The sequence below is a fragment of the Acipenser ruthenus genome, chromosome 2, assembly GCF_902713425.1.
Source record: "Acipenser ruthenus chromosome 2, fAciRut3.2 maternal haplotype, whole genome shotgun sequence".
NCBI classification, from domain to species: domain Eukaryota; kingdom Metazoa; phylum Chordata; class Actinopteri; order Acipenseriformes; family Acipenseridae; genus Acipenser; species Acipenser ruthenus.
This window is the reverse complement of record NC_081190.1, coordinates 61376059-61390769: the sequence shown is the minus strand read 5'-3', so window position 1 is coordinate 61390769 and position 14711 is coordinate 61376059. Positions and strand designations below refer to the sequence as shown.

Genomic DNA, 14711 nt, shown 5'->3' with positions numbered 1-14711 from the left:
TGGTCCCCTGCTCCGCTCCTCCCGGACATTAAGACGTCGCTGTGCTGCTCCCAGACGTCGCGTACGCTCCCCCTGGTCGCTGCGTCGCTCCCCCTTGCTGACCGGACGTCGCTGCACTGGGTCCCAGCTGCAGACCTCTGCCCGCTACTGCAGCCTCCAGTGCCCCGGTTGTCGTGCCGGTCGCCCCTGACAAACCGGTGGGGTCCCTCGTCGCCGGTGCGCGGTCCCTACCTGGCTGACCCAGGACGTGGACCGATCCACCCTCGAGTTCGCCCGTGGAGGAGGGCGAAAATTGACATTTATGGACTCGAGGGTGGGTGGTTGTGTTTTAGGGGAGGAGGTGGCCGTCTCATGGCCGGTGTCTTGGAAAGACAAGGGGGGGGATATGTAATATAGCGGGTTGTGAGAGACGGCAGGGAGGGGGTTAAAACCTCCCTGCAAGGAAAAAAACATGTGGGAATGCACCTTTTTGTTGGATTTGTATTGCTTTATTGTTTCAATTGATTTGCTTATTGTTTGGTTTAATTGTTTGATTATTAATTATTATCCGCACCTGGGCATTATTAAAATTTAGATCCAGGTGCGGAAGTTTAAAAGGAGTGCAAGCAGTCTGCTCGGGGCTGCTGAGTGGAAGGAGGCAGTAGGTGCGCTGTCTCCGAGTAGCCAAAGGAAGAGAAGAAAGTAAGTGCTGTTTAAACCAGTGTGTTGTGAAGACGGGTAAACAGCTTAGCTGTCCCGCGTTAGTCAGGGTGTTTCCTGAAAGTCGAGTTAGTGCTCCAGAAGAGCTAGGTGTTATTTTGATTTTTGTATTTGTTTGTTTCCTGTTTATTAAAAAAAATAGCGCAAACGCGCTTGAAAAAATCCATTTCTGTGTGCCGGGTCGATTCTTAAAGGGGCAACGAACCCAAGTGGGTGCGAATCTTTTACAATATATATATATATATTATACATTGCACATATTGGCTTGGCTCCATGAGTTGTATAATACACTGCATTTTTAGCTTTCAGCCATTATTGTTCTCTACCTTCCGTAAAGACCAGTTATCTGTGTCCTTTCCTTGGTGTCAATAGGTGAGGACCTGATTGCCTCTGAAAGGGCAGCAGCTCTATGTAATGCCTGTGATCTCTCAGGAAAGTCTCTTTTTGTCCTTCCACACACTGATCATCTTGTGGGTTATATTATTAGGTGAGCTACACTTACATTTTTTGGTTCTTTTTTTCATTCCCGAAGCATGTGGAAAATGTAGGATTACACGTGAAAGTACACTTTGCATGAAGCCATTAAGTCACTTTGTGTTTAGGTATGCACCCAAACAGAGATCGAGTCCTGCATCCAGCACATTGTTAAAATTGTGTTAGTGTATGTGTGTTTCGGGGTTTTTTGCTTATAGCCACAGAAATTAAGCAGTTGTTTCCTGTTTCCTTTCACTGACTTGCCTTCAATTGTTTCTTTGCAGATTAGAGAACGCTTTCTACGAACATGCTCAGACCTATTACTATACTGAACTAAGGAGGGTGAAATCGCATAAAGAATTTCTGAATAAAACAACTCACCAGGTCACTACAAGACAAGTTTGAATACAGTTACCTGAAGTTGACCCTGTACATTCAATTATATTGCATTTTCTTCTTCTTGACATTTTTTTATGTTGCCTAACTATCTGTCTAGATTTTAAACTGTTAAAGAGTTATTGCTAACATTGTGAAGTAGCAGCAGTGTCAACACTTACTGAAACAGTACCATGAACATGGATCACTTTGTGCCATGTTTTAGCATTTAAAGTTCAAACAGTGTCTCAATGGAACCAATTCATTTGGACAACATGGAGGTGTCATATACATGTTAGACTGGTTTCAGAAATGCACATTTAATTTACAGCATAGTCAGCTCTACGTACATAGCTAAGGGTTTAAAGATCTTAGTACTTTCTAAAATGTCCTACCATGCATGCTGCACATTCAGAATAAGCCATGCTTTGCTTCAGTAGGCACTTGCCTAAAGGCATCATCTTTTTATATATTTCCTGTAAAGCCCGCACAGTGGACACAGGGAGCCCGGTTTATTGTAGATATGCATGGAAAAGTTCTCGTTGGGGTCCCCTTTGCCTCAAAAAAGGTGTATTTATTTTTTGTTTAATCAAAACTGTTGCATTGCAGCTTTTGTTTGTCAGACATCAGTTCAAGATCGCATTCTTCAGCGAACTCAAGCAGGATACACAAAATGCACTTAAGTAAGTACCTTCTTGATTAAACTTTCATAATAATTTATAAGATAGAAGTTTCTAAATATACATAGATCGATAGGTACAGTAGATAAAAACTATATAGGGGTGGGCAACAATATGAAAATTGTATATCGATATCGGACACGGTATTTCGATATCAATATACAATTATAAAAAAAATATAAGAACACAATGCAATATGAAACATATATAGACATTAACACATATTTACAAAAGCAATAACTTACTTTAACTTAGTGGTGCTTTGCTTCACAAAAACCGTGGAGAAAAACAAGGTCTTGTTATATTGTTTTACTATTCCATCATCAGCCACCTCAAAACCGAAACATTTCCGTACTTCACTGCACACAGACTTCAGGGTTGTTCATTTTCTAGCCAATCCGGAAGTAATTGAATCTTCAGCTGCTCTGAGTGTAAATGCTGACTCAGGACACCTCTAAAAGTATTAAGTATGGTGTCATGCTGAATGTTGCATTAATTTGAGACATGTTTTGATGTTTTAAAAGTACATCTCATTTATAATACCGAAAGTTCACATTTTAAAAATACAATAATAGCATAAGTAATCACACGAACAAAATGCAATGAACCGCTAACGCAAGCGCTTTTCTCCAAATAATGCCAGTAGTGCTTTTTGGAGCATGCAAATAGTGTTTGGTACCTAAACGTCAATCAATGGAATAAAATGGTTAAATAATACTTTAGTGTATGGTGTTTGTCTACGAGACTGACAATGATTGCTATGTATAGGGTTTGTTGTATCTTAATATAAAATAAACTTGATTATTCTGCATATGTATTTTTAGCAGTATGTCTCTGAGTGTATGTGAATTAGTTTTTTAATTCCTCGGTATCGCGATCTGGAAATTATCAATATCGAACAATATCACTATCATATCAAAGTTGCGATATTGGTGCCCACCCCTAATATATATACAGTGCTCCCTCGCTATAATGCTCTCGGTTATAACGCGCCTCGGATATAAAGCTCCTACAGCATGTCCCCCATTTCCCTATACTAGTGATTCATGCAATATTTCTATAGTAAATACAGTACCGGTGTTCAACCTGTAAACAACTCGGTCTAACTTCCGTTTCTGTCTCTCCCTTTTGATACAGTATCTGAACTGAAGAAAAGCTGCACTGGCACTTTATAACACACACATCTTATTCAGCTCCGGCAGCCGAACCTGGGGCGAGCCCATTCCCTCTTCCCCTCGCCCGACCCGCTCTCCTTCTCGTACTTGGTTTGCATGTCTGTCGCTTCGAACTGAACTCCCGACCGCCATTTAACCAGGCTATTTACAGTTTAGGGCATAGGGCAGCAGTGTGGAGTAGTGGTTAGGGCTCTGGACTCTTGACCGGAGGGTTGTGGGTTCAATCCCCAGTGGAGGACACTGCTGTTGTATCCTTGAGCAAGGTACTTTACCTAGATTGCTCCAGTAAAAACCCAACTGTATAAATGGGTGATTGTATGTAAAAATAATAATAATGTGATATCTGTATAATGTGAAATAATGTATAATGTGATATCTTGTAACAATTGTAAGTCGCCCTGGATAAGGGCGTCTGCTAAGAAATAAATAATAATAATAATACAGTTTAAAAAGTGATAATTAAAATGATCCACGAGTGGGAATGTTACCTTTTTTTTTCTATAAAAAATATAGCGTTGATTACATGGTGCTTTATGCATGGTTAATTCACAGAAAGTTACTATATGCTCATTGTAGAGAGGGAGTTATTTTATGTTGTATTTTAGTCAGATGTGTCCTGTTATGTGTCCCGCGGCGCCCCCCACCCCCTCCCCCGTTTATAACGCTCTTCGGTTCTAACGCTTATATTGTGTGTCCCCCGAGACCCGCATTATAGCGAGGGAGCACTGTGTGTGTGTAATATATATATAGAGAGAGAGAGAGAGAGAGAGAGAGAGAGAGAGAGAGAGAGAGAGAGAGAGAGAGAGAGAGAGAGAGAGAGAGAGAGAGAGAGAGAGAGAGAGAGAGAGAGAGAGAGAGAGAGAGAGAGAGAGAGAGAGAGAGAGAGAGAGAGAGAGAGAGAGAGAGAGAGAGAGAGAGAGAGAGAGAGATTTTTAAAGGAATGCAGTATTATATCTACAGTGTATGTTTGTTTTTTATTGTAATTTGCATTATTTTTTAATATGTTTTTTGTCAGAAAAGAATAATCTGAAACCTGCCCCCATAATTTTCTTTCCATTGTATTTTAATAGATATTACAGAACTGCTTATAACCTAGTACATGAGCTGAGAGCCCATGAGACCAACATGCTGGAAATAAAGAACATGGCTGGGTTTATTAACTACAAAGTGAGTGAAGCAAGATTAATTCCTTCAGTTCAGTTGACAAAAGCTCCCTTGTTTTTAGTACTGTACAATACAGACCAGCATAAGCATTGCCAACTTTTGTGAAAGTTAAAAAACAATTATCACACAACATAATGTAATATTATCAGATTTTACTTTAACAAAATTATTGCGTTTTGGTGTAAATACATAGATCAGATCTGGTCCATTGAGTTAAAAAGAGTAAATGGTCCCAAGACCTTGTTTTCACAGGCAATTGTAAAACAAGACATACAGTAAGTTTGTAAAATCGGTACTCTAATGATTTGAAAGTTCTAAGTAGTATACAGTATGTGTGGTAAATCATTTTTGTAATGATTTTGTTTTTTGTATCAGATATGCAGGCTCTGTTTCCAGCACAACACTCCCTTGGATGCCATTGCCCAGTTTCGGAAGCACATTGACCTGTGCAAGAAAAAGATAGGGAGTGCCGAGCTTGCCTTTGAACATGCTGCTTGGATGTCCAAACAGTAAGACAAGATGCACATCACTTGCAAAATGCCCATTGTAACTAACATGGCACAGATCATTTTAACACTAGAAGGACCGGAGATATACTCATACCCAGAAGCCCCACAGCAGTCTTTCTGACGGCTGTATTCAAAACACTGTAAATAGTATAACAAAAGGAGAAACAGTCGGATGTAATTCGTTTTTTTTTTTTATAATGAGTATGTCACATAAACATCTGAACAACCGAAGCGCATATATATATATATATATATATATATATATATATATATATATATATATATATATATATATATATATATATATATATATATATATATGAACATTTATTTTACAAATCAAAACAAGAAAATGTAAATAAACATCTGAACAGACATCGTTTACAACATACATATTTATAAAACTGAAACGATAGCAATACATTTTTAACTTTTTAACAGCAATCGGTTTATTATCAGATGAGCAAAAGCAACTGAACAACGTTATAAGAAGTTATAAAAAAAGTATTTTCGACAAAAGGGCATTCCTTTACCTTGAGTCTAAGGCTGTTCACAATCAACACAGATAATGCGCTTCTCCATGCCGCCTTCCTGCACAGGACACAGCTGTCCGGAGTTTTTTTTTTTATTGCACTTGCCAACCTGGCATTGCTGGCTCTCAGAGGGGTTGCCAGCTTCAGCTGTGGGTACATGCTTGGCAGTCTCCCTCTGTTCCAGATGCTTTTTGCGGAGTTGCTGTGCTAACTGTAAAATAAATTCTCTCCTTGGTAAATTCTTCTCTGTGCATTCTTTGTAAAGTACCCATGAGTTGTTGGCTGCTAGGTCCAATACATTGTAAAACAACTGAACAGACCACCGTTGGGAGCCAGCTTTCACAGAATACTTCCGTGCCATCTGATTCAAAACATCAACTTCATATTTTGTTGAGTTGTAAAACTCTACAGTCTCTGGTATTTATTTTCACTAGCCCCCCTGGCTAATTGACTGACAAAAGCAGCATAGCTGGCAAACAGGCGCCAGCCTTCAAAAGGCTGATTTGAAAACAATAGACTTTCAGTCATTCAGTCAGGCAGAGAGTAGAGACTAAACTGATTACTGCTAAACACACTGCGGACTGGTAAATAAAAATAATAAAGTAGAATACCGTTCTGTATAATCAAAATACAACTGTTTTCTGTGTGGCTGTCAATGTGACTGCTCCCAGGGCTTTTAGGTATAATTTCTGCACTCCCGCGTTTCATGCTTTGTGAGAATATTCAATACATACGGACAGAAAGGTACATGAACGCACAGCTCCATATGTGTTGCATGACTAGAGAAAATTACATTTTAAAACCAAAAACCGCCAAAATGACTGCCGCGAGGCTTCTAGTGTTAAGGGGGTCAGGCTCTAGGTCTTCAAAGGTTACTAACCACTGTAACGCTATTCTATAATGCTAATGTGGAATGTCCCATACCTGAAGTGATGAAATTGTACTAAATCTAAATATATACTGTTGGGTCAGTGGGAATGTATTCAGGATCCATCCAACAATGTACAGTCAGGAGGTAGGTGCTCAAATGAAACAACTCACATTATTACTGACTTTTAGTACAATAAAAAATATGTTCATGGAGCTAGACTCAAGTAATAAACCACTTAGGATATTTAGAAACAACACTTGTTTGTACTTTCTGCAGGTTCCAGTCATTTGGTGATTTGTTTGATGAAGCTATAAAGCTAGGTCTAACGGCTATCCAGACTCAAAACCCCGGCTTTTACTATCAACAGGCTGCTTATTATGCACAGGAACGGAAGCAGCAGGCTAACCAGCTCTGCTACCACGATGTAAGTCAGATGATATAGCTAGGAGTGCTTGTGGTGGTGAAGGTGTTTACTGTTAGCTTGTCACACCAGACTTCAGTGGGGAAGAATAAAGTTTCAGTGCTGATAATAAAGTCATACATAAATATAACAGACATATGTTCAGAGGTGCTGTTTCACAAGCTCGTTTTTTTATATATATGTTTTTGAAAACGGTTGAAATTCTATACAGTATTATTTGGATTGTCTTGTTTTTTCTCTTCATGAGTAGTGTGTTACATTCTTAATCGCAAACGGCACCGAATGAATGATTTACCATACTGATGCTAACATGTCCAATGACCATTTCTTTTGAATGTGCATTAAATTGGTAAAACACAGAGTATAATGAGACTGCAGTTTAACAACACTGCAACTAAAACTATAGCATTATACTTGCAGTCAGATTGTTATGATTCTCGAGTAGCACGGTTAGGAAAGGTATAGGAAAGCTAACTCATAGTGATTGGTAAAGGCTTCTTTATTTATTCATGATTTTTCTTTCTTTGTAGCCGTCCATCAACTACCCCAGTCCTGACCCTCTAGAGACCTCCGCTGGATCACTCGATTTCTATGGACAAAGACCATGGAGACAGGGACACCAAAGTAGGTAGAAATGTGATTAATTGAACTATGAGCCAATTACATTCTTGACAGGTTTAAATGTATTATTTTGAAAAGTATAATGTTTATTAAAAAAATTGCTGAGAAAATTGCAAATTAACCATTATACTGGAGTCTTGTATTTATGCCACTAGATGTCAGCATAGGTAAAGAAACAAATAAAAGAAAATGCTCTTGAGGCGTGTAACTAGCATTGTTCTCCCATAGAAGTCAGTTCCATAGAGGAGCAAGAATATTGTGATGATCATAAATTCATTCTAGAACTATTTGGCAGATTGTGATGGCCGGAACCTTGGTGGTAGACATGGCTGTAAGAGCAAGATAAATCCTCTTACAATTTTATTATTATCAAGTGTCTTACAAACTTTAGTTTAATAAACAATATGAAATTATTATTTGATATTAAATATTTACCTGTACTGTAATAAAGAAGAAAAGTGATATTTATAAATATTGAGCTGAGGCAAGACAATAGACACAGACTGGGCTCCCGATTTGTTTTATGGATTTTAAATTAAACTTTGTAGGTATTGATCCCCCAGACCCTGAGAAGGAAAAAGGAGGTATACTTGCTCTCCAGCGTAAAGAAAGAGATGTTCTTCACTCTGTAAGTATTCCTAATTCATCTGTATTTTCCCCCCATTTTCAACCAAAACCAATACATTGAGCTACAATGCATATTGAAGATTTTGTTTATTTAGCAGACGCCTTTATCCAAGGCGACTTACAGAGACTAAGATCAGTGATTGAAAATATGGGGCTGTTCTCCAGTCTATTTTTGAAAGGTTTTACAAAACTAGAACCAAACCGCTGAAGTAATATTCAAGGTCTTTTAAGAGTTTTTTGCTTCTCGGTTTTATAACATTTACATAGAATGTTCTCCTTAATCAAGACTGGAGTAAATACTTTGAAAATATGGCCCAAAGTGTTTGGGAAGGGGTATTACTCAAGTAACATGAGTAATACCCCTCATCGTTTCATAGCATATTTTTGGTTTTCACTTAGTTGTTATAAATATATTATTGATTTCTGATGATTTCTGATTATTTACTGTATTTGTTTTTAATTCTTTTATTTGAATTCGCTCCTATTTAGTACTGACTTTTTATTATATTTTACGTAACAGAATTACACTCACTTTGTTCATTCGCCCCCTTTAAAAACTTAGACCCAACACAGAAATTGTAGGTTTTAGCGCTGATGAGCACTTTTAATAATACAAATAAATAAACAAAAACAAAATAAACAAAACAAACACCTAGCTCTTCTGAGCACTTACTAAACAATTTCAGGTCCCTGACTAACTCGAAGGACGGCTAAGCCGTTTACCTGACATACAAACAAACACTTTTTACACAGTTTTAACCAAAACACTATGGTTTCACACAATCCATTTTTTTTCTTTCTTCCCAGCTCCCTGGTAATCTCTCTAATGGAGCTGCAATCTCTCTTTTATAGTCTGTGGCTGTTCCCAATAACACCAGTTATCTTGTTTGGGAACAGCCACATTCTCACATGTTTTTGGCAGGGAGGATTTTTAACCCCTTTCCTGCCTTGCTACACTTATAACTGCTCTTATCTGTAATGTGATATTTTGTAACAACTGTAAGTCACTCTGGATAAGGCCGTCTGCTAAGTAATAAATTATAAATGTTCTTTCAGGAACTCATAATTGCTCTCCTAAGTAATGCTGTAGCTCAGTTCAAGAAGTATAAGTGTCCAAGAATGAAGAGCCACTTGAGTAAGTATCTTCCTATATAAAAGATAATAAAAGTGGATAATTTGTTACCTTTTACATTTTTAAAGAGATTTTTTTTTTTTCTTCAGTGGTACAGATGGGTGAAGAATACTATCATGCAAAAGACTATACTAAGGCATTGAAGTAAGTTGATTCATTTGGGTTTCGTCAATAGTTACTGTAAGGACAACAGAAGTGTTACAATGGGGTAAAAACTACATTTCTAAAACTAGAATTGGTAGCATAGACATTTAAACCAGGGGCGTTAAACTCAGTTCCTGGAGGGCCTCTCTTCAGGCCTCAAAATGTTTCCTAGGTAGTGTACCTTGAATCAAGTGCATTTTTAAAAACATCAACTGTAAAAGACCTTGAAAAATATTAAATATGTCAAATTCAGCAAATATTTAGATCAATTATGTTAACTGAGAGCTTAAGTTGGAATGAAAACCAGAAGACCCTGTGGCCCTCGAGGACTGGAGTTTGACACCCCTGATTTAAACCTTTTCAGTAAATGGTGGTTTACCACCTAAGCATTTTGAATAAAAAGCATTTAGCATAATTTTTCTGTTTCTTTTCAATAATGTGAAAATTAATGCATTAAAATCCATGCTTTGTCTCCTTTCTTTCTTTCTTTCTTTCTTTCTTTCTTTCTTTCTTTCTTTCTTTCTTTCAAGATTGCTAGACTATGTGATGTGTGACTACCGTACAGAACGGTGGTGGACTCTGTTGACTTCCATCCTGACCACAGCTCTCAAGTGTTCCTACCTGATGGGACAGGTGAAGGACTATATCACCTACTCTTTGGAGCTCATCGGCAGGGGTATCCTTTGTTTGGGACTGCAGACAATAAGGCTTGTTATGTTTGTGTTTTTGTTATGTTTTACTTAAGCAACAGTGCTAACATGCTAACAAATGCTTTTTTTTATCCCCTTTCTTTGTGAAAATTACGATTTAATTAAGCTAATCATACAAATGCATATTTAGTACAGAGCCTGTAAATGGTATCCGTTTCTAAATTGGAGCCCGTTAGAGACACTTCTAGTTATTCCAGTTTCAATCTCAGTCTTTGTTACAAGAATGTTCTAAATTGCATGTTTTTTCATGCCTTTGTGAATCGGAAGAAGGGTGTAACTGTCTGTTATTGTTTGGTTTCCTTTATTTAAAACCCAGCTTCCACCCTTCGAGAGGACCAGAAATCTCGCATTGAAAAAAATGTAATAAAAGTGTTGATGGTAGGTTGAAAAAAAAAAAAAAATTATATATATATATATATATATATATATATATATATAATATATATATATATATATATATATATATATATATTTTTTTTAAATGTGATATTGTAAAACAATCACTGAATATTAATTCTAGCTGTAGTCAATGCAGCCTTTAGAAATCTAGAATCTTCACTCCCAATTTCTCCTCTCTACTCGGTGTAAATCTGCATATAATACACATTCCCATAACACTAGTTAAGACTTCCTTTATTTATCTACAGAACGAGTGTCCTGACCCAGAACCGGACTGTGATTCGTCTGCTGTGAAAGCAGCACAGAGCCTCTGGACGGATCGTGTTTCTCTAGCAGGAAGCAATGACTTCACCATTGAAGTGCAGGATTATGTACCTTTTGGTGAGCAGGGCTGTGTTTTAATCCAAAAATGCACGGGGTAATTTGCATATTTACAAATTCTTTCTCATTTAAGGAAGCAGTGTGGTCCAGTGGTTAAAATCCAGGGCTTGTAACCAGAAGGTCACTGGTTCAAATCCCACCCCTGCCACTGACTGACTCACTGTGTGACCCTGAGCAAGTCACTTAACCTCCTTGTGCTCCATCCTGCGGATGAGATGTTAAATCATTGTCCTATTGTAAGTGACTCTGCATATAATGCACAGTTCACAGCCTACCTCTGTAAAGCGCTTTGTGATGGTGGTCCACTATGAAATGCGCTATATAAAAATAAAGATATTATTATTATTTATTATTACATAAACATTTCAAGGCATTTTTAAAGTACTTTTGAGAACAACATTTTTTTACAGATGTATCTTTTATTCTTTGTTACATTGATTTTTGATTACTTGGAACTATTACATGGTACATAACTCTTTGGATAAACATTATTTCCATGCAAATCTGCATAGAGATGTTAATTAATTAACAATTTATTTATTTATTTATTTATTTATTTATTTATTTATTTATATACTGTATATAAAGATTATTGGAGTAGCTTCCCAAAGATGTGGTATGGTCAACATACCATTCTCAGTGAGAGTGTGTTTTTGTAACTTTTAACTACCATGTGATTTCTTTACTTGAGCAGAATAAATCTTTTGTTAATTTCCTATTACTTCTGTTTAATTACAGTGCAATGCAAAGCCAAGTTCTTGTATCCAAGTTTCCATGTTGACATTCCTGTTCAGCTGCATGTTTACTTAAAGACAGACTGCCCTCACCCTATCAGATTCTCTAAGCTCTGTGTGAGCTTTAATAACCAGGTAACTCAAAATATCCAAGTTGTTATTGTTTGCAGTGCATGAATTACAAATTCCTAGCTGTGAATGATGTTGCTGGACATGCATATTGCCTTGGCAATGTATAAACAAGTTAATCACCTAATGGAAAGCTGTATTTATTTAAGACAAATATTAGGTTTAAACATTAAGTTTTAAGACTGGCACATATTTGTATTCATGGTCTCAGAATATTTTTTTTTGAGATTGAAAAATATGCAGAATTGATGATAAATATAAAATCGTCATTTAAAACTTAAAAATATATATATATATATAAACATAATCTTGAAAAGGTTTAAACCTCAACAGCCTTATTTTGAACAAAGTTTGTCCTTTTATTTTTATTTTTTTTCTGAAAGCAAAAAAACGACCAAGAACTAAAACTGTAAGCTAATTAATTCTAGGGCAACCAAGTATCTTGTTCACATTTTTATAAAATCAGGACCAATTTTTTACTTCAATACAGTATTTTTTTTAAATATAAAATAAACCCAGCTCTAATCTACTCCGATTATGTTTTGGTGTCAGGAGTACAACCAGTACTGTGTGGTTGAGGAACCCTGTCAGTCAACTGATATCCTAGAGCCTTCGGCACAAGGGAACATGTGCCTGGTCCCCAGGAAAACAAGAAAATACACTTTTAAGTTTGTGGCAAGGACTGAAGATGTGGGAAAGAAAATTGAGGTAAATACCATTATAGATGGCCAAAAAAAAAGGTAATGGATTGTAAACATCTATAATCTCTCAAATACATTTCTAATGACCCCTACCCCCATGACAGAACCCCAGTAACACTGTACCTAATCTCTGTCCGTCAGATCACTGCAGTTGACTTGATGCTGGGCAGTGAAAACGGAAGGTGTGTGCTTATAAACTGGCGTGGAGCAGGTGGAGACGCAGCTTCTTCCCAGGAGGCTTTGCAGGCGACTCGCTCCTTCAAGCGCAGACCGCGGCTTACTGAGAACGAGGTGGACTGGGACACAGTCTCAGTCCAGGCAAACACAATGTGAGTGTTTAGCCCCCTCCCCACAAAAAAGACTAAATGCTTTTATCATGTAAAGCATTGGTCCTTTGCATTTGTAATAAATACCAATACGTGGGAAGGCAGGCAACCACCTGAGCAAGGGAGTAGTGAACACCTTCAAGTGTTTAGAAAAGGATATATACGTATTATATATAAATGATTGATTGATGGTATTAGTGTGATGAGGATAAATAGTACAATTGTATAGGTTGGAATTATTTTCTGCCGATTGCAGCACTTGGTTACAAACTACTATAAAGGAAATTCATTATATACCGACTACTGTTAATTTTAGCATCTCATGTAATTGACCAGTATGTGACTATTTGACCTGCTCTACCTGTTAGGGTAATTTCCCGAGTTCCAAGGATTTCTGTGCAGATTCATCATGAACCTCCGGCACTGACCAATGAAATGTATTGGATGGTGGTCAGCATCCAGTCCCAGGAGGACACTGTTGCTAAAGATGTCAAGCTTACAGCCGGCCTTAAACCAGGTCTGTGAATTCCGCTTAAACAACAGTTTAACCTGATTTTTGAATGGTTTTATTGAAACTAAAGGCAATGTAAACCTTATTCATTCAGGTCAAGATGCTAACCTGACACAGACAACCTATGTTACTTTAAATGGCTCTGAAATGTGTGATGACTCCCATCCTGCTTTGCTGCCTGATATTTCTATTGGAGAGCTGCAGCCAGGACAGAAGGTAAAATAACAAACACTTTAAAAACTTGATCGCTAATAGTCAGAATCAATCAGTTCAAATGTAATGTTTCTAACTTTATTCACCTGCAGGTTGAAAAATCATTGTATGTCCGCTGTGGAACAACAGGAACAAGAATATTCTTGGTCCACGTTTCCTATGCAGTGAACACAACTGTAGAAGATAAAGAAATTGTCTGCAAGTGTCATAAGGTATATTAATGATTTTTTTTTTGTCTCATTCATTTTTAGTTTTGCTCTGTACTAGCATTGTATGCTGCATAAAACTGGTTTAATGGGTGATTTATTTATTTTTATAACCTATTTTTTTAACCAATTTGTTTTTTATAATCGCAGCAAAACAAAAAAGTGAACTAAACCAACAATACCTCTAATTTGCTACAACTGTTTAAATAACGTACCTGTCATTTTTCTTTTCATTGTTAACATCCTGACAACTTTTTGCACTTACAACTTTAAAGTCTGTTTCAAAGCTCTTTTCAAAATGGCAGCTCTAGTGCACTGATAGTGTTAGGATTATTGCCCACATTGTCAAACAGGTAACACAGCAGTAACAATCCATTTTTTTTAAATCGCTCTTACTGCAGTGATTTAGAGGACAGATCTCAAAACTCAGTGCACTAGAGTGTCCACTTTGAAACCGACTTTAAAGTTGTAAGTGTGAAAAGTTGTAAAGCTGTTAACAATGAAAAGAAAAATTACAATTACATTTTTTAAACAGTTGTAGCAACATGTGGGGACGTGTAACGCTATATTTAAGAACCCTCTACTTACTCTTTAAGGCTTGATTGTCCTTTGGTCACAATTACCTTTTTGTTTTTTATTTCTCATTTTTTCCTTGGGAGGAAAATACTTTAATTGAAGTGTAAATTAAATGATTGTCTTTGAAATATTCAGTAAAGGTAATATTAATGTTTTATGTTTTTTTAGGATGAAACTGTTAACATAGAAACCGTTGTCCCATTTGAAGTAGCTGTGAAGTTTGTTTCCTCAAAGGTGAGTGCATTGAATAGATCATTTGACTCAGTTGTATTGTAATTTAGAACATTTTCCTTTAAAAAAAACATGTTTTCCCTTTACATGAATTCGCTTTCTGTAAGTAGTTCAGCACACTGTTTTAAGCAATACACTAAAAAAGCATTGGGATAGTATTGCAAGGGTA

At 36.9% G+C, this 14711-nt stretch overlaps 1 protein-coding gene across 2 annotated transcripts in view; it reads left to right on the top strand.

The window, feature by feature from the left end:
- The window catches only part of LOC117409294 (trafficking protein particle complex subunit 11), a 29059-nt gene that overhangs the window by 9566 nt on the left and 4782 nt on the right, over positions 1–14711 (top strand). For both annotated transcript variants that reach the window (XM_058998551.1, XM_058998545.1), the window contains exons 5-24: positions 1072–1186; positions 1458–1557; positions 2158–2231; positions 4474–4570; positions 4943–5076; positions 6757–6904; positions 7432–7525; positions 8071–8150; positions 9206–9284; positions 9371–9425; positions 9956–10101; positions 10452–10513; positions 10783–10915; positions 11654–11784; positions 12331–12486; positions 12621–12808; positions 13174–13322; positions 13411–13532; positions 13622–13741; positions 14480–14545. In XM_058998551.1, coding sequence (XP_058854534.1) covers positions 1072–1186; positions 1458–1557; positions 2158–2231; positions 4474–4570; positions 4943–5076; positions 6757–6904; positions 7432–7525; positions 8071–8150; positions 9206–9284; positions 9371–9425; positions 9956–10101; positions 10452–10513; positions 10783–10915; positions 11654–11784; positions 12331–12486; positions 12621–12808; positions 13174–13322; positions 13411–13532; positions 13622–13741; positions 14480–14545 — 2249 coding nt within the window. The remainder of the gene's footprint in view (positions 1–1071; positions 1187–1457; positions 1558–2157; positions 2232–4473; positions 4571–4942; positions 5077–6756; positions 6905–7431; positions 7526–8070; positions 8151–9205; positions 9285–9370; positions 9426–9955; positions 10102–10451; positions 10514–10782; positions 10916–11653; positions 11785–12330; positions 12487–12620; positions 12809–13173; positions 13323–13410; positions 13533–13621; positions 13742–14479; positions 14546–14711) is intronic.